The 22,073-nt window shown below is 41.8% G+C and overlaps 2 protein-coding genes and 1 long non-coding RNA gene across 3 annotated transcripts; 2 read left to right on the top strand and 1 right to left on the bottom strand.

The window, feature by feature from the left end:
- Positions 1-315: 315 nt before the first annotated feature.
- LOC121858101 lies at positions 316-990 on the bottom strand. The gene is made up of 3 exons (XR_006087355.1): positions 960-990; positions 616-685; positions 316-445 (listed from the first exon to the last, which is right to left on the bottom strand). It is a non-coding gene; the product is annotated as an uncharacterized LOC121858101 (long non-coding RNA).
- Positions 991-5,485: 4,495 nt separating this feature from the next.
- Positions 5,486-10,768, top strand: LOC121858092 (venom carboxylesterase-6-like). The gene is made up of 12 exons (XM_042354329.1): positions 5,486-5,615; positions 6,024-6,243; positions 6,354-6,506; positions 6,864-7,005; positions 7,240-7,425; positions 7,562-7,776; positions 8,349-8,499; positions 8,645-8,823; positions 9,296-9,467; positions 9,728-9,860; positions 9,994-10,108; positions 10,549-10,768. The coding sequence occupies exons 2-12, from the start codon at positions 6,025-6,027 to the stop codon at positions 10,648-10,650; spliced, it is 1,767 nt and encodes a 588-aa protein (XP_042210263.1). The 5' UTR covers positions 5,486-5,615; position 6,024; the 3' UTR covers positions 10,651-10,768.
- A 2,620-nt stretch (positions 10,769-13,388) lies between these two features.
- Positions 13,389-19,486, top strand: LOC121858090 (venom carboxylesterase-6-like). Its single transcript, XM_042354327.1, has 12 exons — positions 13,389-13,655; positions 14,321-14,531; positions 14,676-14,825; positions 15,506-15,647; positions 16,070-16,255; positions 16,448-16,659; positions 16,856-17,006; positions 17,174-17,355; positions 17,656-17,815; positions 18,136-18,271; positions 18,572-18,686; positions 19,032-19,486. Exons 2-12 carry the CDS (start codon positions 14,322-14,324, stop codon positions 19,137-19,139), a joined length of 1,752 nt encoding a protein of 583 aa, XP_042210261.1. The 5' UTR covers positions 13,389-13,655; position 14,321; the 3' UTR covers positions 19,140-19,486.
- Positions 19,487-22,073: the final 2,587 nt, after the last annotated feature.

Below are 22,073 nucleotides of genomic sequence, written 5' to 3'. Positions count from 1 at the left end.
TTCTACAAATAATTCCCCACAGTTGCTCCTCTCGTGATCGAGGCTGACCGAGCGTAGGACCACCTATTGAACTGTATGAAGTTATGTCAAGGAATAAACCATCAAGACAGGACAGCTCGCCACGATCTGTAATCAGTTAACATCCAAGTTACCAAATAGTGTGAGTTAGTAAGAGAAAAATGGCTTAAAGAAATGTACCCAGAGTTTCACCCTGTCTGGGGAGCGAACCCAGGACCACTGTCTTGCGAGGCAAAAATGCTGACTATTACACTACAGTTCGCAACGTACATGGAAAGTACAGTACTGCCCAATTATCTTAGTATCCAACTGAGTGATGGAAACTTACTTAGGTAACAAGTGTAGGGGACAGTTGAGGTGAATGATGACAAGAAAGTCCAGGTGGTTGTTGAATAACTCTTAATGAAGAACTTGGCCTCTTTTCCATCTGGAAGGAAATTATCATAATTTGTTAGACTGGTGACAGGATCTGGTTTAAAAATCCCTGACAGCCTCATATATCAAACAGAGTAAGTTATATTATGACAATTTACACTAAGTTATTAATGCAAGTTTTGTATAATCAATCAATCAATCACGGCGCCATACACACAATACCTCCTTCTTCTTGAACTCCTTCTGCCATAGAGCTTAGGATCAAGAGGAGGACGACACACACCGAAACTTTCTGTAAGTTAAGATAAAGATGATGTTAGCTGTTGTTGTGGTGGTGTGGGTCTTGGAGAACACCTCGACCAGCATCACCGCTTATCATACTCTCAGTAAAGACCGGAGTGAAGTAAGTAGTGTCATCTCCTTGTTGAGACACAAATCCTGACGACTGACAAGATTCAAAACTGCCCTAAACTGAAGCACACATTGACTGACACAAAGGCGTAAAAGTAATAAGTAAATCTTTATGAGACACCAACACGCGTTAGGGATTTTCCACAAGTTCTTACCATTGTGGCGCTCCTAGGGATTGTAAGTGACCTCTGTTGGTTTCTCTTGTATATATATACATAACTTTCCCCACCAGCATGTGATACGAAAAGGAAACTTGCGAAGGAAGCTGAAGGTAAAGTTTGTTCAGACATCATATCACAAACCTCACTGTGGACGTCATGTCTATTATTGTGCCTATTATGCTTTATAAAAACAGGAATGTTTCTTCATGTAAATATATAGCTTGAAAAATCATGACATGAACGAAAGGCAAGTCAAGACTTAACGTACCCAAACAGGAAACTAAAATCTAAAATTAGAGGTGGAAAGTTTGTGGAAAAAAAAAAATACATATTGCAAGGCGCACGGCCTTGCACTTGTCACAATGGAGCTGCTGCTTCAACACCTCTCTTACTGTGGTATATCAGGGGTTCAAAATTTTCGTGATACTGTTTTGGGAAATATTATATGTTAGTGGACAAAGATAATATTTATAATATATTAAAATAAGTCTTTCAAAGATGTCATGACTCTAATCTTTTGACACATAAACACGATAAAAAGCCTTATTTATAAACACATCTTTCAAAAACAACATCAAGACAAAATCCAACCTCTGGTGTGATCCCATAAACAAAGTGTCCACACACGGAGGAGAAGCTGCTCAGTACCTGGACGCAAAGGACGCATCCTTGTATCTGTATTGATATGTTCTAATTTCCAGCAACAGCTAACACAGTCCTTGCTAGCAACAGATTACACAGTCCCCACAAGAAGCAGCTAGCATAGTCCCCACTAGCAAATGTTACCAAATCAATAGCAAACATAGTACCCACTAGCAATAGCTAACACAATCCCCACTCGCAGTAGCTACACAGTCCTCACTTATAGCAGTTAACAAAGTCCTCACTAGCAGCATCTAACAGAGTCCCAGCTAGCAGCAGTTAACCTCCCCCACCATCAGTCCCCAGCAACAACAGCTAGCAGCTAGTCCCTACTAGCAGTAGGTAACAGAAACATCACTAGCTAAAGTTGATGACTGCCCTATGAACTATACACCCCTCCCTCCAGGCCCTCCTGGACACTGATGTCCAATACTGCTGCCTCAGCCCTCGCTGTCCTGGTTGACCCTGCCTGCTCGGTGCCTTCAGCACTAATTGCGACAAACACACCGACTCCTACCTCGTCCCTGCCCCCCCTCCCCCCCCTACTGGACCCTAGGGCGTACTTCCTCAAGGTGTGCACCTCAAACATGCCGCCTCCTGCAGCCCACACCTGCTCTCTTCACTCTTCTCACTCTAGCTAAACACCCCACCATGGTGAGCTCTCCCTCAGGACTACAGACTACAGCAAGGACGTTCACGTGGCTTACATATCCATGTCATAAAGGGACTTTCCTTTCCTCCCCGTGGACCTCACCCTTGATAATTCACTTTCTCACGCACACAGCATGACAATTACACTAAGAGATATGTCCCTCACTGTTGTCAGTGTTTATGACACTTGACAACATTAAGGACCGACCACACTTTGCTGTAAACTGACGAACCTGTACAGGGAATCCTCTCTATTTACACTTATTCCTCCTTCACTATATGTAACCTGCCAAGATAACCAGTGGCCCCTTAGGCACTCATACCCTCTTATTTTCTAAGTCCAAGATGTCAGACATGAACACCAAAACTTCCTTGTTGGACCCTGTAATTCTTTGGCATGTCGTCCAATAAACTAGCCCCGCGCCTGTGTTCAGTATATCTGCTATATTATCTGAGGACTTTCGTCCCACTGTATCTTACCCTTAGGATTTTTGTTTTTCAGCAGATTTAAGTTTACCAATGGAGCCAGTTATGCCAATTCTCTAGCACCACAGAGCCAGAACGAGAGAAGGATGGCCAAGGTTACGTTCCAAGTAAATACATAATTTATAATTTTAGCCAGGTAGGACACGGTCTGCCTCTTAGCCCGACCCTCTCTAGTACCCGTTGACGTTTATATCATTTCCTAAACGAAGCCAACGACCTATCCGTGTTCATGCATCTGTTATTAATGATTCGTCTATGGAAGGTCCTTATCCATTCTTGTCATTTAAAGGACATTACTATGTAAATATTGTATATACATAACTGAACCCTAATGAATAAGTCAGGTTTGATTAGTTTAAGTGGGGACAAGTTTGGTTGAATTAGTTTAAGCGAGGTTAAGTTAGGCTGAATTAGATTAACTAAGGTAAGTTGGGTTGGATTACATTAAGTGGAGAGGTTACATACGACTGGGTTTTATTGAAGGAAACTGGGAAATTCCTGTGACGTAAAGACACAGGAAACGGGAGATTATTTTACAGGTAAACCCAGACTTTAACTCGTGTCAATATGTCATATTCATTTTAAATATTCACTCCCAACTACTGTGTGTGTGTGTGTGTGTGTGTGTGTGTGTGAAACTGTGGAACCATGTGTGGAACTTTGGAACCATGTGTGGAACTGTGTGGAACTGTGGAACTGTGTATGAAGGCAGTAAAGCTCAGGAGAGGGGGGGGGGGGAACGTAACTACCGTGTTTATACCTAGAACGAACACCTACACCACACTAGGTCCACCACGAGGTTTATGTTTTTAAAAGCTATTGGTGAAACGTCATGGTTACGTCACTGAGCAGAAGGGCAACATCCGGCGTGATCTAACACCTCACACTCCAGTATCTCAAGAACAAAAGGATAGAGCACGCTTAACATATTCTAGACATCGGCATTAAAAAAAAAGTGAACTGCAATAGATGACACGAATAACAGCTCATTTGTACCACACACCTTGACAGAAATGCACTGTACGTTCCCTTAATATCAATTCACTAGAGTCGGTGCAGCGAAGAATGACGAAAATGATTCCGGGACTTAGAAACCTTCCATATCAAGATAGGTTAAAGAAACTTAACTTGCATTCCCTAGAAAGACGAAGAGTGCGGGGAGATATGATAGAAGTATTTAAGTGGGTGAAAGGAATCAATAAAGGGGATAAGAACATAAGAACATAAGAAAATAAGGAGTTTGCAATAGGCCGGTTGGCCTGTGCATGGCAGCTCCTGTCGAGAGTTACTACCACTCTCTATCATCCATGAATCTATCTAGCCATGCACAGGCCAACTGGCCTATTGCAGACTCCTTATTTTTTTTATGTTGTTATGTTATCTCACACCTTCTCAGGTGTCGGGCCCTCCCCTGCCCCATCTCCGCCTTCCCATCTGGATTTATCAACATCCTCCCACCAACAGTACAGTGCAAAGATTGAAGATTAACCCACAACTGATATACAAAAGTGGCAATTTCAACTCGAAAGGAAGAAACAACTGTCAGAGTGACAATCAGTACTAGCGGCCAATGTTGACCTTGACCTGACGCACCCAGCCCGCGGTACACTCGCCACCCCCAATACTGGATGAGAAGCCAAGAAACACTCCAAACTACACCAGGAGAGAAATGAGGACTCCCTACTCCACCCAGGTGAGGAACTATGAATCCCTAACTAATCACACGAGGAACAAGAACCATCTCCAACACCCTGTGTCAGCTGGAGGACCTACCCGGCCCACGTGGTACATCTGCAGCTGTAGTGAGGTAGCAGCTTAGCAGTCAGGAACAACGGCCATCAAAACAGTGGGAAGGACTTTGTTGACGCCAACATCAGGTCACAAGAATGTCTACAGACCAGCTCCCACAGTACCAGATCTACAGTTAATCTTTATGTTGACTCTATGTTTCTTATGTTTCTGTAATGAAAGCTTTTGTCAATCTAGTGACCCACTCCCTGAGAGTGGTAGTAACTCTCGACAGGAGCTGCCATGCACAGGCCAACCGGCCTATTGCAGACTCCTTATTTTCTTATGTTCTTATGTTCACCATATGAAACTTGTCATCTCCGTTCATTGTATATTTTCAGCCTTCGGGCTGCCATGTTTTCTTAATAAACCGTTAATTATTATTATTTATTATTATTAAACTTGTAGTAAGAATGTCGCTCGTCAAAAGAAAATTTTTCCTAGTGTGTGTGTGTGTGTGTGCGTGTGTGTGTGTGTGTGTGTGTGTGTGTGTGTGTGCGTGTGGCAGTGGGGGCGACGGTGGTGGTGGTGGTGGGGGTGACTAATAATAATTAATGGTTTATTGAAAAAGTTCAGCAGCCCAAAGGCAGAAAATATACATTGGACAAAAATGACTTATTACATACAAAGACATTGGTTGGGTGGGTCGTTTAACAAAAGCTTTCATTACTGAAAGAAGAAGGAACATGAATTGAACATACAAATTATTATAGTTTACAGTTGATGGCCCGGGCCTGGGCTGATCATTGAGACACCAGGTGGTGTGGTGTTCACGTGGTGTAGTAACTCGTCCTCGGGTGTTGATATGAAGGACCTTACGTGGTCATGGAGACATCAGGTGGTGTGATGTTCACGTGGTGTAGTAACTCGTCCTCGGGTGTTGATATGAAGGACCTTACGTGGTCATGGGAACACCGGGTGGTGGTAGTGGCGGCGGTGAGGGTGACAGTGGTGGTAGTGGTAGTGGCGGCGGTGGTGGTGGTGGTGGTGGTAGGGTGAAGTCACGTATAACAAGACGGGCAGCTCGTATCAATGTCAGTCGAGCACAGGCCATCACTAGGACCGGACCCAAACACTCACCAGGTAAGTCTGACTATAACACATACACGTTTACTCTGCAGTAACTAATGAAAAAGTTGTCCCTCTATTCTTAATTATGCTTCCCGTAGTGACCTCCTTAGTACGACAACCACTCATGATGACAGTCAGGTGAACTTGTAAAGTGAGGAAGGTAAGGCTCGGGACGGGTTCCAGTACATAAAGCTTTCAAGGAATGGTTAGCGCATGTGTATGTTGCAGGGTGGTCAGTCAGTAATCATTCGAACAAATTATTAATAACTTTGGTAGTAATTATATCGTTCAGATTTTTTATGAACACCCTGTACTTCTGAAGCCGGTCCTTTAAGGTATATAAACTGTATCTACAGGAACACTATAGCAGGTGTTTATATTATTGACTTACTAACGTCTACTAATGATCCCCATCTACAGCATGTGGACAGGGATAGTGGTGAGGGTGGTGATGGTGGCGCTCGTGACTGTGGAGGTTAAAGCCGCCACCAAGACTAGACCACTGGAGTCCACTGTGAGGGTACAACTCACACAGGGGGTCATCACTGGGTCCAGGGAGGAGGCCACGGAGGGAAGGTACTTCTACAACTTCAAGGGCATCCCATACGCCCAGCCACCCGTCGGCAGCCTCAGGTTCAAGGTGAATTATGGCTACATGTTTTACCTGCACTAATATCGCTCATGTACTCTTACATAATCCCCAATATTATTATGTACGTATTTAATGAACCATGACACCACCAACACCAGGACCCGGTTGCTGCTGGCGGATGGTCGCAGCCCAGGGACGGCTCCATCTCCCCTCCCTTCTGCCCCCAGGCGTCCTTCACGGCCTCTGTGCAGGGCAAGAAGGAGGTATTGGGGAGTGAGGACTGCCTCTACCTCAACGTGTATACACCCACGGTAAGTATATCATTACAAAGCCGCCTAATGTGACGTTATTCATGGGTCAAGTAAGCGTTGGCTGCTCAAGCCGCCGAGACATATACAGTATAGTCCATGTCAGCTGATGTTAAACCATCTAGTTACGGTACACAAGCAACCACGTACAGAATCTTAATGTGAGTGTGGCTGCAGCTCTCCTGCCACCTCACATGATACAATCACATCACCACACACTTGTAAAACACAAAATGGTTCAATATAATGCAGACAATATAGGGAAGATACACCTGCCACATGCCTGCCTGACTGTCATACGTGAAGTCGGGCAGATTAGCTTGGCAGTTATCGATATATTTAACTGTTGCTCGCCTACAGCCTCGTGCCTCTGGCCTCCCTGTGATGGTTTGGTTTCACGGTGGAGAATTCAGATCAGGCGGGAGTGGCTATTACCCATCCCTGCCTCTGCTGACGAAGGATATTGTTCTCGTCGTCGTCCAGTACCGTCTAGGAGTCCTTGGTGAGTACTGTCTCGAATCTGTCATATATGGCCACGTTGGCCTGGACGATAGTTACTGTACAGGTGACCTTTACATACCATAACGTTTTTCTAATCTTAATTACATTGTCTTTAAAAGCTTAGGTCACGTTAGATTAAATATCAAAGTCACTGTCAAAATTTGAACCCGACATTTTAGATATGATACTTGTCAGTAAATAAAGCCGCGTGTTATCATTGTCCTATTCTCATCAGGTTTCCTCTCGACGGAGGATTTGGTACTGCCGGGTAACCTGGGGCTGAAGGACCAGTTGCTGGCCCTCCGCTGGGTGCAGGACAACATCGGTAAACTCGGAGGTGACTCAAACAAGGTCACCATATTCGGGGAGAGCGCTGGAGCGGCTTCTGCCCACATGCATGTGTTGTCTCCAAAGGCTAAAGGTAATGATTGACCCATCACCAAGTCTATGAGGTGGTTATTGTATATATTCCCGTAAATATGGTTGTATCTCACTGTGAAGTTCTTGCAGTACACGCCACCACCCAATTCATTCTTCCTCACTCTCCCTGTCATCAGGGTTGTTCAACCGAGCCATCCTACAGTCAGGGTCGTCCTTGAGCCCCTGGGCCTTAATGGAGAACCATAAACAAGTGGCCTCCAAATTAGGTGACTTGTTAGGCTGCTCTGCCGCTGACTCGCTGTCTTCTGCCATCGATAGCTACCAGCTGCTGTCCTGCCTCCAACAGCTTCCCGTCGACAAACTAATCTTCCCACCCATACCTGACCCAGTTGTTAGTATCCATCACAACCTTAAGCTAATAACTGATATAACAATTATTATTAGTGTTTATTCATCCTTTGGCACTGAAGCTTTATTAATTTAACATGCTAACAGATTTGGATGATTGATATTTTTCCCCAGGGAATAAGAGGCAGGATGTACAGTAGGTATGAATGATGGTGGAAAATGTATAGCTCTGAAACATTTAATCACTGTTATGTCTGAATCACTCTTGTTTCATTCGACAAGAGCTGAAGATATCAAGAGTAGGTTTCAAGAAGAGTTTGTCCTTATGTGTCGTTTACCAACAGTGGAGGTGTATGGGTGATAGATGACCCAGTCTGTACTTGTTAGGTTAAACCAGTGTTTCTGTTTATTGCATGGCAGTGAGCTGACCACAGTACTGTATTTACATCTTAGAGGAATAACTGTAAGCTTATTGATAAAATTAGGTAAAACAAAACTGCTGCTCCACGAGGCTTTTTTAAATATATTCGAAAATAAATAAAAACAGTAAAGGAGTATGGTTAGGTATTAGTGAAACTTGAAAGAAATAAAAGACAACAGGTTCTTACGTCACAGGGGTGGAATGGTTGGCTGACAGTGTTTTTGCCACGAGTAGACGGTGACATCCTGCCTGACCACCCCGCCAACCTGCTGAGGTCTGGCAGATACAATAAGGTGGATCTTATCTCCGGCATCACCCAACACGAGGGATCACTCTATAGTTCAAGTACGTTACGTTTGCTCTTCAATTTTTCTGTTATTTACGTTTTTATGAAGTTTTCTGCTATATTTTTTCTCTTTACTAAAAAAATGCATCGGTGTAGCAGAAAAGTGTCAAATTGAAACATTTAAATACGATTATATCATCACAGGTGTAGTGTTTGAAAAAGAAAAAATCGACGAGATAGAACAGAACTTCACTACAGCTGGACCAGTATCCATGTTTTTCCGGGAATGGGAGGACGACCCAGAGTACATGGCTAGTCGCGCTTATTATTACTACCTGGGAGAGAAAAAGATCACTGAGGAAAAGGCTGAAGAATTTACAGAGGTAAGGCGTTCTGTCTCAGCTATACATTGTTTACTCGACCATAGCATCAAAATATAATAAGTGAAGAAGAATCGTGTGTCATAGTCATTACATACCCAAGTTATTATACACAACACAAAGACGAATCTACCAAGTTATCTTATACAGTCTAGTTATGATCATCTTCTTACATGGCTATATCCTGGTTATCATAGTACAGTCTGTAAACAAAATAGACTACCTGCCTACCTAGCTTTATCTTAGTACACAGACGTAGGTGAGGATGTCTGCTTCATTAATGAAGCTTTAAACGAATTTTATTGTCTTTGCCTTAGTCCCGTAGTAGTACAGTTAGCTTCACTAAGCTGTACAATGTCCTTGAGCTAAAAGTGAATATAAACATCACGGTCTGCCGGTAGTGTCACAAGCCTGAAATGTTTAGTAAACAGAAACATCAACAAGGTGGTATTAATTTGCCATTTAACTCTTTCAGTTATTAAGTGACAACTACTTTAGAGCGGCTCATGAGGAAACTGCACAGTTCCACACTGCATGGGAGGCGACTACCTGTCATACAGTATACAAGTATGTACTGCAGCATCGCGGCCAACACAGCATCGCGGATTTAGAAACACGTCATCAGAACACAACTATACACGAGAACTGTGAGTTGATCTTTCTTCCGTGTTTCACTGAACAAAAATTACAAACTATGAAGATAAGTATGGGAAGGAGACACTAGCATGTTCCATTTAGTAATTTTACAAAGTAAACATAACTCAGTGGGGGAAAATTGGAGGCAGGTTGTAAATAAGTATTAATATAGATGACCAGACTATCACGGTCTCCATCTTTCGTAATCAAAATAAGTGACTTTTTAAACTAGCTTGGCGATGATGTGTTGAGATGGTCGTGTTTGTTACAGGGGTGGGACACGCTGACGACCTCCAGTACCTGTTCAATGTGTTGCCCAACATACATCCGCCCCTGGAGCGTCCGGCAGACCTCTTCATGAGAGAGATTATGGTCACGCTGTGGACCAACTTTGCCGCCACCGGGTAAGACCAGCCCAGATGGACGCATGTTTAATCCTTTGTAAAATTGACCGGAAAATCATAAGTTCCGTTGGTTAGAGGTAAGAGGAGTTGGGGACAGGAGTTGTTTGGAGTTAACATGATCTTCACCCTCTAGGAACCCGACACCTGACGGCTCGCTAGGCTTCAGATGGTGGCCGACGACCCAGTCACGTCAGTGGTACTTGGCCCTCACCACCTCCCCCACCATGACGGACGACCTGCCCGATAAGGTGAGTCACTATACAACGGTGTGCTCTTCATGTTGCTTCACACGTCTTCTCTCTGGTATCTGATACAGCCAACACAGCGTAAAGTTCAACAATTGTGTTTGTTTAATAAGCCGAGGTGACACACCGTGACTTTGAATGAACACAAGTGATTCTGTTTATATTTTTTACTTTATAAGTTGTACTTTTTATTTATGTTCATTCAGTAATTCTTACCGGAAATTCTCCTACTGTATATAAAGCGTTAATGAACAGCAAAGAATATTATTTTCTAACAGAATTTTCAACACTTATTACCAACTGTGTGAATTAAACAGGATAGAAACTGTTCCATCATAGACCGATAACTCTGAAAGTTTGCCACGTGTTATATTACAGTTTGTATCATTATTATTATGTTATATGTAGTGGTATCGTGACCTCACCTGTTGATACTGTTTTAGGATTTGGAGTTCTGGAACAACATGCCGACCAAGAAGAACAAGCTGCTGTATCCTGAACGTTTCCTGACGAACCAAACGTGCCTCGTATCGCCCGGGTGGTGAAGGTACCCCCACCCACCCGCGGCTGCACCACCCACAACAGCGTCGGGATGTTCTTTATTTACCGGCAATAACTTCATGAAGGAGAAAAAATTATAACTGAATAAAAGTGAAGAATTGTTTTGTCTTTATTAGTTAAGTCATAGAAGACCTAATTACTGCACACGGCTTACTGCCAATTAAATCAGGATTTTAAAACACAGCGTTTAAAAGTGCCTTGGATCTGTTTATGGAATCAGTAGCCTAGCCTAGCCTAACCTACAAGAAAAAATAAATCTTCATGTTAGTGTAGGTGTGTGGTAACGTGACACAGCCTTGATATAACAAAGGATTCATACCTACTGTATACGTGAGTCGTAATGTTTGTCTATTAATTCCCGGAAGCTTTCACCGCCCAGTAAACCAGAAGAGAAACTAAGGGATATCCCTATCAGAAAAGAGGATGTTCCTGAGAAGATAAATAAATTAAAGACGAAATCCCCAGGGCCGGATGAAATCTTCCCTCGAGGTTTGAAAGAGTGTAAGGAAAAGATTAGTGGGCCCCTCGTAAATTGATTTACAAAATCATTAGACACGGGAGTTGTGCCAGACTTGTGGAAACAGGTAAATGTAGTACCCATATTCAAAAAGGGAGACAGAGCATCAGCGTCAAATTACCGGCCGATTAGTTTGACGTTAGTAGTGGGGAAATTTTTTGAATCAATTATAGCAAATAGCATTCGATCGCATTTAGAAAAAAACAAATGAATCTACGACTGTCAACGTGGATTTACAAAGGGAAAATCTTGTCTAACAAATCTGCTAACGTTTTTTAGGAGTCTTCGAGGAAGTAGATAATGACGAAAATTACGACGTATTTTGCTTAGACTTTAGCAAAGCGTTTGACAGAGTACCGCATCAGAGGCTTCTGAGAAAAGTTAAGGCTCATGGTATCGAGGAAAAGTTTTAAATTGGATAAAATCATGGCTCACCGATAGAACACAGAGGGTCAGCGTAGATGGTTTTAAATCTGAGTGGGGCCGTGTAACCAATGGGGTTCCCCAGGGGTCAGTACTGGGCCCACTCTTATTCATAATCTACATAAACGATCTAGATACTGGGATCAGTAGTGACATAAGCAAGTTTGCGGATGACACCAAAATAGGGCGGCAGATTAATTCAGGACAGGATGCAAATGCACTACAGGAGGATTTAAATAAACTGCAGGGGTGGTCAGAAAAATGGCAAATTATATTCAACACCAGCAAGTGCAGCGTACTTAATATTTGAAGAACAAATACTGTCAATGTATACAGCCTTAACAACATCAACCTAAAGAAGTCGACTTGTGAAAGAGACTTAGGGGTACTTGTAAGCCCGGACCTACGGCCTATAAAACAGTGCGTTAATGTTCGAAATAAGGCAAACAGAGTATTGAGTTTTATATCTAGAAGTGTAAGTAATAAGAGTGCGGAGGGCATATTGCAACTATATCTTGCACTAGTCAGGCCGCACCTCGATTATGCGGTTCAGTTCTGGTGCTCTTATTATAGAATGGATATCAATTCACTGGAGTCGGTGCGGCGAAGAATGACGAAAGTGATTCCGGGACTTAGAAGCCTTCCATATCAAGATAGGTTAAAAAAACTAAACTTGCATTCCCTAGAAAGACGAAGATTGCGGGGAGATATGATAGAAGTATTTAAGTGGGTGAAATGAATTAATAATGGAGATATAGATATAGTTCTTATAATATCCGAGCAGGATAGGACTCGTAGTAACGGATTTAAGTTGGACAAGTTTACTGTAAGTTTAGGAGGGAGATAGGAAGGAACTGGCTCACAAATAGGGTGGTAGACGAGTGGAATAAGCTTAGCAACTTTGTAGTAAGTGCTGGAACGCTGGAAAGTTTCAAAAGGAGACTGGATAGATTCATGGATGATAGAGAGTGGTAGTAACTCTCGACAGGAGCTGCCATGCACAGGCCAACCGGCCTATTGCAGATTCCTTATTTTCTTATGTTCTTAGTTAACGTCAGTAGCAACTATTTAACTCCATAAATTGTATCACTTTATTGTGAACTATTAATTTTACTTAATTAACATAAACACACGCAAAGCGCACGTGCAGTTACACAATACCTCGAGTACTAAGAAGACCACACACACACACACACACTAGGAAAACTTTACTGGGCCAGGCAGTGTGACTGACCTTCCTATTAGGTAAGTTGAATCCACGGTGTCAGAGGGAAGGTTAATTAAAATAAAGTGTCTTTTGATTTTTTCTCGAGATAGCATTGTAACTGAAAGCTTTTTCCCATAGTTCTCTGAACCAATAATTATAAGGGATTGAAAATTAAATTAGTTTACCGTTTGGTTATAAAAAAGTTAAAGGATTACGAACACTGTTTATTACCTGATCATTAAACACCCTGTACCGTGGCTGTCTGTTTCTTGAACCAGGCTGTCGTAAAGGCACTACAACGCAAAGTGCTTTACATACATACGGTACACACCCATTTTACTCACCTAATACTAAAGGTGGGGTTAGGTTAGGTTATGGCAGGGTGGATTAGGTTTGAATACAGTATGTTACGTCAGGTGAGGTAAGCTCGGGTGTTGAATCTTCACGTGACCAGGAATTTCTAATATTACACAGCTGATAAAAAGGTTGGGTTATACCCTGTTTATGACGGAGAGGCAAGACCAAGGTTAGCAGGTACAGAGAGTTCTTTGCCAGTTGCCAGTTGATCTTTCTAAACGCGCGGTGAGGAATTTAACTCAGTCCTGCTCTCCACTTTACAGCTCTCAAGGCGAAGAACTCCTACCGTTGTCCAGAAAATCATCTCATCGTTGGCTTTACTTAATCAATCAAATGTGGGCGTTGATACTTTAAATTAAATTGTGTCTGTTTCTTCTGACAACCCTTGATATTGCGCCATGCTTACCTTACCTTCCTACAGTATATTGGTGTTTCTGACAACGACTGCCCGCCCGTCACTCCACGACCGGGATTCTCAAAGCAAGGTTCGTAATGTTGCAGCTGACAAACATGAACTTTCAGTATATAAGTGTTGCATAACCTCACTGTTACGGCAGTAATCTATTACCTGTATTATTATTATTATTATTATTATTATTATTATTATTATTATTATTATTATTATTATTATTATATTATTATTATTTTATTTTTAATTTTGTATTTTGTATTATAAATTTTATTTACTATGAATTATTATTATTTTATTTATTTTTTTATTATAAATTTTATTTATTATGGATTATTATTAGTAGTATTACATTTTCGCCCCCCAGGCTAATCCCCATAAAAAAAAGCGCTTATTTATGAACTATTTATACAGTAAGAACGTATTAAGGCATCTCATCAGTTACCATCCTGTGGCATATTCTGCAGCTGGACCCATACGATAATTGTAAACATAACGTATAAGAAGAAAATTATCGACAATATGTCTTACAGTAATGGTACCGTATAATGTTTAGCACCTCTATACGTGGTTAGAGGTACTGCTCTGTGTATTTGTAATGATAGTTCAGGAGTTCGGGTGTGGCAGTAGACACAAACCACAGCAGGAATATCGTATATCGTTCCGCAATGGCAAAATACACGTAAACCTCAGCTACTGAACTCGTAAAAGTTTTTCTGTAGAATTGTTTCCTATTTTCAGTATGACGCAATACTTAATAGCAATAGTAGGAGTGTTACTGGTGACGGTGAAGGCTTACGGGTCAGCCCAACCTCCTGAGGCCACGGTAGAGGTGCAGCTAAAACAAGGCAACATCATAGGGTTCAGGGAAGAGGCTGGGGAAGGAAGGTATTTCTACAGCTTTAAGAGTATCCCTTATGCCCAGCCTCCCGTCGGTGACCTCAGGTTTAAGGTAAGTTGCAGAGATTAATATTCATTTGAATTTGAAATTATGTATTTTAGATACTGAAATATAAAGGATGATATATATTGTATAAAGTCAAATAATGTTCTGCATAATATGAATAGTAGGATATACTCTGATTATATCCTGCAGGACCCGATTCCTGCAGGTGGGTGGACGGAACCTAGGAATGGCTCCCTACCCCTTCCTGCCTGCCCCCAGAGCCTTGGCTTAGGCTTGGGAAACGAGGAAAATGTGACAGGGAGCGAGGACTGTCTCTACCTCACTGTCTATACTCCTTCAGTGAGTCGGTTCCCCTTACGCTGTTTAATACAACTTGACTGACACATATTTATTGTTTAACATAAAAATGTAATGGGAGGTCCCTAGAATGTATTCAATCCGCCGCCCCTCACACTTGACAACTTGACAGAATACCTCCACACTTGACAGAATAACCTACCCCACACTTGACAGAATACCTCCACACTTGACAGAATAACCTACCCCACACTTGACAGAATACCTCCACACTTGACAGAATAACCTACCCCACACTTGACAGAATACCTCCACACTTGACAGAATAACCTACCCCACACTTGACAGAATACCTCCACACTTGACAGAATAACCTACCCCTTGACAGAATACCTCCACACTTGACAGAATAACCTACCCCACACTTGACAGAATACCTACCCACACTTGACAGAATAACCTACCCCACACTTGACAGAATACCTCCACACTTGACAGAATAACCTACCCCACACTTGACAGAATACCTCCACACTTGACAGAATAACCTACCCCACACTTGACAGAATACCTCCACACTTGACAGAATAACCTACCCCACACTTGACAGAATACTGTGAGTTGATCCTTGTTAACATTAAAGTATGATTATGGTATATCTCAATCATCACCCGTTAATGACGTACTGTTTAAATATAATCAATTAATTTTCACACCTGTAGCCTCATGCATCTGGATTGCCTGTGATGGTTTGGTTCCATGGCGGCGGATTCAACTCAGGCTCTGGGGAGCTGTACACCCCTTTTCCCCTCCTCACCAGAGACATCGTCCTCGTCATCGTTCAGTATCGACTAGGAACTCTGGGTTAGTGTTGTCTAAATGGATAAAAATTTTGGGATGGATTAATGTAAGTCATCGTCATCAATTTGTTATATGTTTGGGTGAGTTGGTCGTGAGTACCTGTTGGCAGCTCCCTAATTAGGACGGTATCTTGCAGCCTCTCTTGTCATGTTTTTATCTCTGAGGTCATTTCTTACAACTTCTTCCCCACATCATTACTGGTCTGTCGCTAGTTCTCCTCCTTCTTGGCCTCATGCATTTTATGACCCAACTAGACTCCTCCAAAATCTCCATGTGTTCGAACCACCTCAATTTACCTTTATGTAAGACTTCGACAATGCTCTCACTACCCAGCCGTGTCTGAACAAGGTCTCCAATCCCAACGTCACATTTCACACCCACCTCAGTCACTGTGAGAAAGTTTTCACTGTCTTGTTCTTCATCAGGTTTCCTCTCGACGGAGGATTTAGTACTGCCGGGTAACTTGGGGCTGAAGGACCAGACGCTGGCCCTCCGCTGGGTGCAGGACAACGTCCAGGACCTTGGCGGTGACCCAACCACGGTCACCATCTTCGGGGAGAGTTCTGGGGGTGGCTCTGCTCACCTTCAGATGCTCACACCATACGCCAGGGGTAACCCATATGTTTTTGTACAGTAAAGTACAGTACACAATCCATGTCATATGTGGTGAATTACATTCTGCATAGAATGATCAAATGTATTTGAACAACAGAAATAATAATAATATCCTCACACGTATTGTATAGTGTTTCATCAGTATATCTCACAGCATTGTACAATGTTTCTCTGTATTTCACCTGCAGGGTTGTTCAACCGGGCCATCCTACAGTCAGGCTCGGCCTTGAGTCCTTGGGCCGTGAGTGAGGGTCACAGACAGGTGGCCATCAAGGTGGGTAACATCTTCAACTGCTCAGACTCGAGTCCATCCTCCACCGCCCTGGACAGCACCCAGCTTCTCGCCTGCCTCCAGAGAATCCCTTTTGAGAAACTCGTGCCTGTGGCTAACACCTTTCGCGTTAGTACCCAAAGCCATCTCAGACTCGTGACCTGTATGCATTTTCACATGGATTTATAATGAATGATTGCCAGTGACTGAAGAGAAAATATATGGCAGTGCATGACTTTGGTTTTGTGATCACGGCGACTTGTAACTTTCACGGGCAAGATCAAAAATACTTAGCGAGGTTCCTATTATATAGTATATTTCACAGGTGTGGTACGTACAGCCTCTGGTAATGACACCTAGAGTGGACGGAGACTACCTGCCAGACCACCCAGCCACACTGATAAAGACTGGAAGATTCAACAAAGTGGACCTTATCTCCGGTCACACCCAACACGAAGGAGCCATGTTTGCTGCCCGTACGTGTCCTGCATAATACTGACCAATGCTGTTATCACTGCTGTAGTTCAGATCTTTGAGGGAATCATAATTATTATACAATAATGTACTGCAATAATTAAAAAATACATAATATTTTAAAATAATGGCATATACAAAACATTAACATGAAATCACGTCTACATAGTTATCAAGACTGGTTTGAAAAAGGAAGCGGAGAAGTTGGAACGTGAATTTACAACAGCTGGGCCAGCATCGTTGTATTATGGGGCATGGGAAGAGTCTCCAGTGTACATGGCTCGTCGTGCCTACTACCATTATCTCGGGGAAACAAAATTATCAGGGGAAAAAATTGAGGAAATAAATCAAGTAAGTAAAACTACATTAATTATACATAAATGATGGTGTGTATACTTTACGGTATCCTAGTGACGTTTATTAAAAGTAAGGAAAGTATTTTATCCACTTAGTTTCAAAGTCATACACTAATTACTATACACTTAAGTTAGGATAGTGCCTTTAGTATAATGTTTAGGCATCCTTCAACGCTGAACTGGCATATACATTACGTAAGACCAGGATGACCTAAGTGATTAAAATAAACTTAAGCTGCAATAACTAACTCGTACATCAACAAAGGGAAACAAGTTTATTTATTTTTTCTTGTAGATGATAACTGACGGAATCGTAAGAGTTCCCCAAGAGGAATCTGCTCAGCTACACACGACCTGGTCAAAACCTCACTCAGTGTTTAAGTATGAGCTGCAACACCGTGCACAATACAGCATTTCTGATCTCGCCAATGCAACGACAGCGATTCCAAAACACTGTAAGTTGACGCGTCTTGTCTTTTGCAGGACCACAACACCACAGAAGTCAATCAAAATGGGAAGATCAGCAGATTAAGGGTTGGATTAGGTTAGGTAGTTTGTAGCCTTGGCTTGGGCTATTTTAAAACCCAGTACTCTCCTCATTTCTACAGGTTGAGCCGGTAGACTATTCTATTGGTCTACCATCCTCTGTGTGAAGTAATGTCTCCTTATGAATCCTGGAACCTTATCCATGCCTGATATTCTCTTAAAATTTCCAGTCTGTTTTGTACCAGTCTAATCTATCATTATATATTATCTCAAGACATAACTGTTACAGGGGTGAGTCACGGAGACGACCTGCTCTACATCTTCAATATAACAATTAACAACATAACCATGTCTCTGGGACGACCTGCAGACCTCTTCTTGAGGGACGTAATGCTGACTCTATGGACCAACTTCGCTGCTACTGGGTAATATGACGACTATATCATTTTAGAATCATGATTTGTGTATGACTCAGTGTATAAGAAGTTTACTGTTGAAATCATAACCATTGTTAAACTCTCGCTGTTCTTTACATATCTAGTTTTATCCACAACTATACAAGCAAACCACCTTCTCTCCCCGTAAAATATGATTAACTTATGAACAGCAGTAAATCAAGGCGAGACCCATAGTTGATGCAGATGACTAACCCTTGTTATAATTATAATGTGTCAGTTTAAGAAAGAGAAAGTGATGAGCAATAATTCATGTACTGTGCTTTCTAGGAACCCGACACCTGACGGCTCGCTCGGCTTCAGATGGTGGCCGACGACCCAGTCACGTCAGTGGTACTTGGCCCTCACCACCTCCCCCACCATGAGGGACGACCTGCCCGATAAGGTGAGTCACTACCATGATAGAGACGGTTTTTGTTCAGGTGAGTCACTACCATGATGCACGACGTGGTCTACATGATGCATCACACGCCTTACCTGGTAGTTGATACAAACAACACAGCATCAAAGGTGATAGTTGTGAAGCTCAGGTGTCGTACATTGAGTGGACACCTGTGATGAGGATCATATTGTTTACTGTATGTACTAGTCACCTTGGTGCCGTGAACTGCATCAATCAGCCTCCAGCTTATTTCAGCTTAAAATTAAACACATAATCCCAGATAGCGTTAGGATGATTAATCTTCAAGTGAAATCCGCTTTTTCAATAAATGTTCTTTATATCCCTAAGGCTCTGGAGTTCTGGAAGAACATGCCAACAAAGAGGAACAAGTTGCTGTATCCTGAACGTTTCACGAAGAACGAAACTTCCGGAAGTTTGACCTGCACCAATATGTAGATAGAGAGAACTCTCTCGTGAATGCTCACCTTTAAAACTTTTTGTTATAAAGTCACAAGAGCTTCACCCTGGCGTGTCAACCTCGTCACTGTTATTTGTGTTGTATTATTATCATCAAACAGTATTCCTTCACCTCACCAGCAACTATTAGATGTAAAGTAAAGTTCCAGTGAGTTTTGACTCGATATAATCACTTAAACTCAATTCGTATTTTAGATTTGTCCTTTGTTTTCAGACTGTATTGTCTGGTCAGAGTAAGCATTCTATGATAGTTCTTGTATCCCTAAGGTGCTGGGGAAGAACGTGTGTCTGGAGTCCTTGGCTGGAATACATGAACTTGCAGATAATTTTCTGGTGTTTTATATCCTTTTTATATTTTTGGTTATTATCTGATGTAAAGTTTTGACAGAGGTATGGAGCCTGAGGGAGAGGAAGGTGTGAGGGGCCGGGGGTAAAGAACCACATGTGTTTATGGACACTGAGAACATGTTTGTCGGCAGACACTAATGATGTGTGAAACAGTTTGTGCCAAGACATAATAAGAGCAACGTTTTGTTGGGATTTATTGATCAATTTGTCTTATGCAATACGTGTTTGGTTCATACTGGTCTTTATTGGCTTAAACAACTATGTGAGTTTATTCAGTGAAAGGAAATGAACTACCTTCACCAACCGCGGGTTTACCATCCACGGTTTATTATATTGTACGCCGTCTCTACTAACCATGGTATCTTATTTCAAGTATCCGCGGGTTTCCTCATCCTGCATAAAATGTTTGGAGATCTTATGACAAATACCCAGTGTCGTCATCGTCATCATTGTTAACTTTTCATTAAGTATTATCCAACTTCAGCTGCCAAGTATAATTTCAGATTTCTTTGACAAAGTTGATTACAAATACAAGTTCATGATTATTCTAGATAGACTTTTACTAGATTATGAAAAGATCTCCCTTAGCCAACAAGTAGTATTAGTTGTCTGGGTCATTACAAGTACTAGTCTATTGTACAAGTATGGTTATTGTACGAGATTATTTTTTAGCGCAGGTTTGTCCACACTTGTAAAACTTTCTCACTCACGACCAAAGTTATCACACGAGAATTAATAAAGTTGATATAAAGTACTAGTACGGTTCAACAACTAAGGACTATAGAACCACATTCTAAGTTAGTTATTATAATAGTAACCAAGAATTAAATATTAAGAGATTCAATTACTTAAGAGTCTCCGGGGCTAGAATAAGTTAAATAAATAAGTCTTCAAATATTACTTAATTGATTAAATATTCCGGGTGAACGATTTAACGTACCTTCAAGTTAAAATATTTTCTCCTTTATATACTGCTTGGCTCTACTGTGTTCTTATACTAACCTTCATCACCAGTGAGATGTGGCACTTGCAACTGACTGTACAACATGCAGGCAAGACAGTAATGCTACACAGAACTCTGGATAATAATGACCAACAGTGGAAGAGACGACAGGGATATCTAAAGGTGCTATATTCCCTTGATATACAGGTACATTATCCATTAACAACAGTGTATAAGAAACCCATAGGTAATTAATCCCATAATCTAATATCTGAAAAGATCGTATTGTCAACCAACAGTGTGTGTGTGTGTGTGTGTGTGCGGAGAGGTGTGTATGTAGGGCAGTTATTAGCTTTAGCTTGTGATGTCTTTGTTAGCTGCTGCTAGTAGAGGATGTGTTAGCTGCAGTTGCTGGGAACTGTTTTAACTGATGACGCTGACAGTTAACTGCTGCTAGTAGGGCTGGTGTTAACTTTTGCTAGTGGGGACTATGGTAACTGTTACTAGTAGGGACCGTGTTAGCGTTTGCTAGTGGGTACTGTGGTAACTGTTACTAGTAGGGACTGCGTTAGCTGCTGCTAGTAGGGACAGTTTTAGCTTTTGCTAGTGGGGACTGTGGAAACTGTTACTAGCAGGGACAGTGTTAGCTGCTTCTTCTGGAAATTGGAGAATCTGGTGGTAGGAACTATTAGCTGCTGCTAATGGGGACTGTGTCAGTTGTTGCTAGTGGGAACTTTTATTAGCAACTGCTAGTAGGGACTATGTTAGCTATTACAAATGTTGACTGTGTTAGCGCTTAGTAAAGGTGTCTGTGTTAGCTACTGCTCTGTTAACAGCTGCTAGTGGGGAATATACTAGCTGCTGTTAGTAGAGACATTGTTGGCTAATGATAGTGGGGACTTCTATTAGCTACTGCTAGTGGATACTGTGTTATATGTTGCTGGAAAGTAGACATTATAAACATAGAAACAAGGTCGCGTCCAGGTACTGAGCAGCTTCTCCTCCGTGTGTGGACACTTTGTTTATGGGATCACACCAGAGGTTTGATTTTGTCTTGATGTTGTTTTTGAAAGATGTGTTTATATGTAAGGCTTTTTATCGTGTTTATGTGTCAAAAGATTAGAGTCATGACATCTTTGAAAGCCTTATTTTAATATATTATAAATATTACCTTTGTCCACTTACACATAATATTTCCCAAAACAGTATCACGACAATTTTGAACCCTTGATATTACACAGTAAGAGAGGTGTTGAAGCAGCAGCTCCATTGGGACTACTGCAAACTGTATAGCATAAGCTCCCCGCTCGGGCCCTACAACCAATCTTTAGCGAGTTTAGCCATTGCTTTCCTCATATGTTTTTGGATTATAGTTTCCTGTTCAGCTATGGTATTTCTTGACTTGTCTATCGTTTATGTCGCCAAGTATCTACACGAAGAACCATTCCTGTTTTACTACAGCATAACAGATACAATAAAAAAAATGATGTCTACAATGAACTGTATGATGTGTTGCTCGATCAAACTCTACATTCAGCTTCCTTCACGATTTTCCTTTTTGTATCACATAGATATAATTAGAACATCCTGGTGGGGGAAGTTATGTATATATATATATAAGA

This window comes from Homarus americanus, unplaced genomic scaffold, assembly GCF_018991925.1.
Source record: "Homarus americanus isolate GMGI-L3 unplaced genomic scaffold, GMGI_Hamer_2.0 scaffold23743, whole genome shotgun sequence".
NCBI lineage: Eukaryota > Metazoa > Arthropoda > Malacostraca > Decapoda > Nephropidae > Homarus > Homarus americanus.
The sequence above is the reverse complement of the archived record's forward strand: the minus strand, read 5'-3'. Positions and strand labels throughout refer to the sequence as shown.

Excerpts from the sequence above, each read along its gene's own strand:
- LOC121858090 (XM_042354327.1), top strand. The coding sequence starts at position 14,322 with ATGACGCAATACTTAATAGCAATAGTAGGAGTGTTACTGGTGACGGTG. Across the intron at positions 15,648-16,069 it reads GTATCGACTAGGAACTCTGG|GTTTCCTCTCGACGGAGGAT; the intron begins GTTAGTGTTGTC and ends GTTCTTCATCAG. Across the intron at positions 16,660-16,855 it reads CTGTGGCTAACACCTTTCGC|GTGTGGTACGTACAGCCTCT; the intron begins GTTAGTACCCAA and ends TATATTTCACAG.
- LOC121858092 (XM_042354329.1), top strand. The coding sequence starts at position 6,025 with ATGTGGACAGGGATAGTGGTGAGGGTGGTGATGGTGGCGCTCGTGACT. Across the intron at positions 6,244-6,353 it reads TCGGCAGCCTCAGGTTCAAG|GACCCGGTTGCTGCTGGCGG; the intron begins GTGAATTATGGC and ends CACCAACACCAG. Across the intron at positions 7,777-8,348 it reads CACCCATACCTGACCCAGTT|GGGTGGAATGGTTGGCTGAC; the intron begins GTTAGTATCCAT and ends CTTACGTCACAG.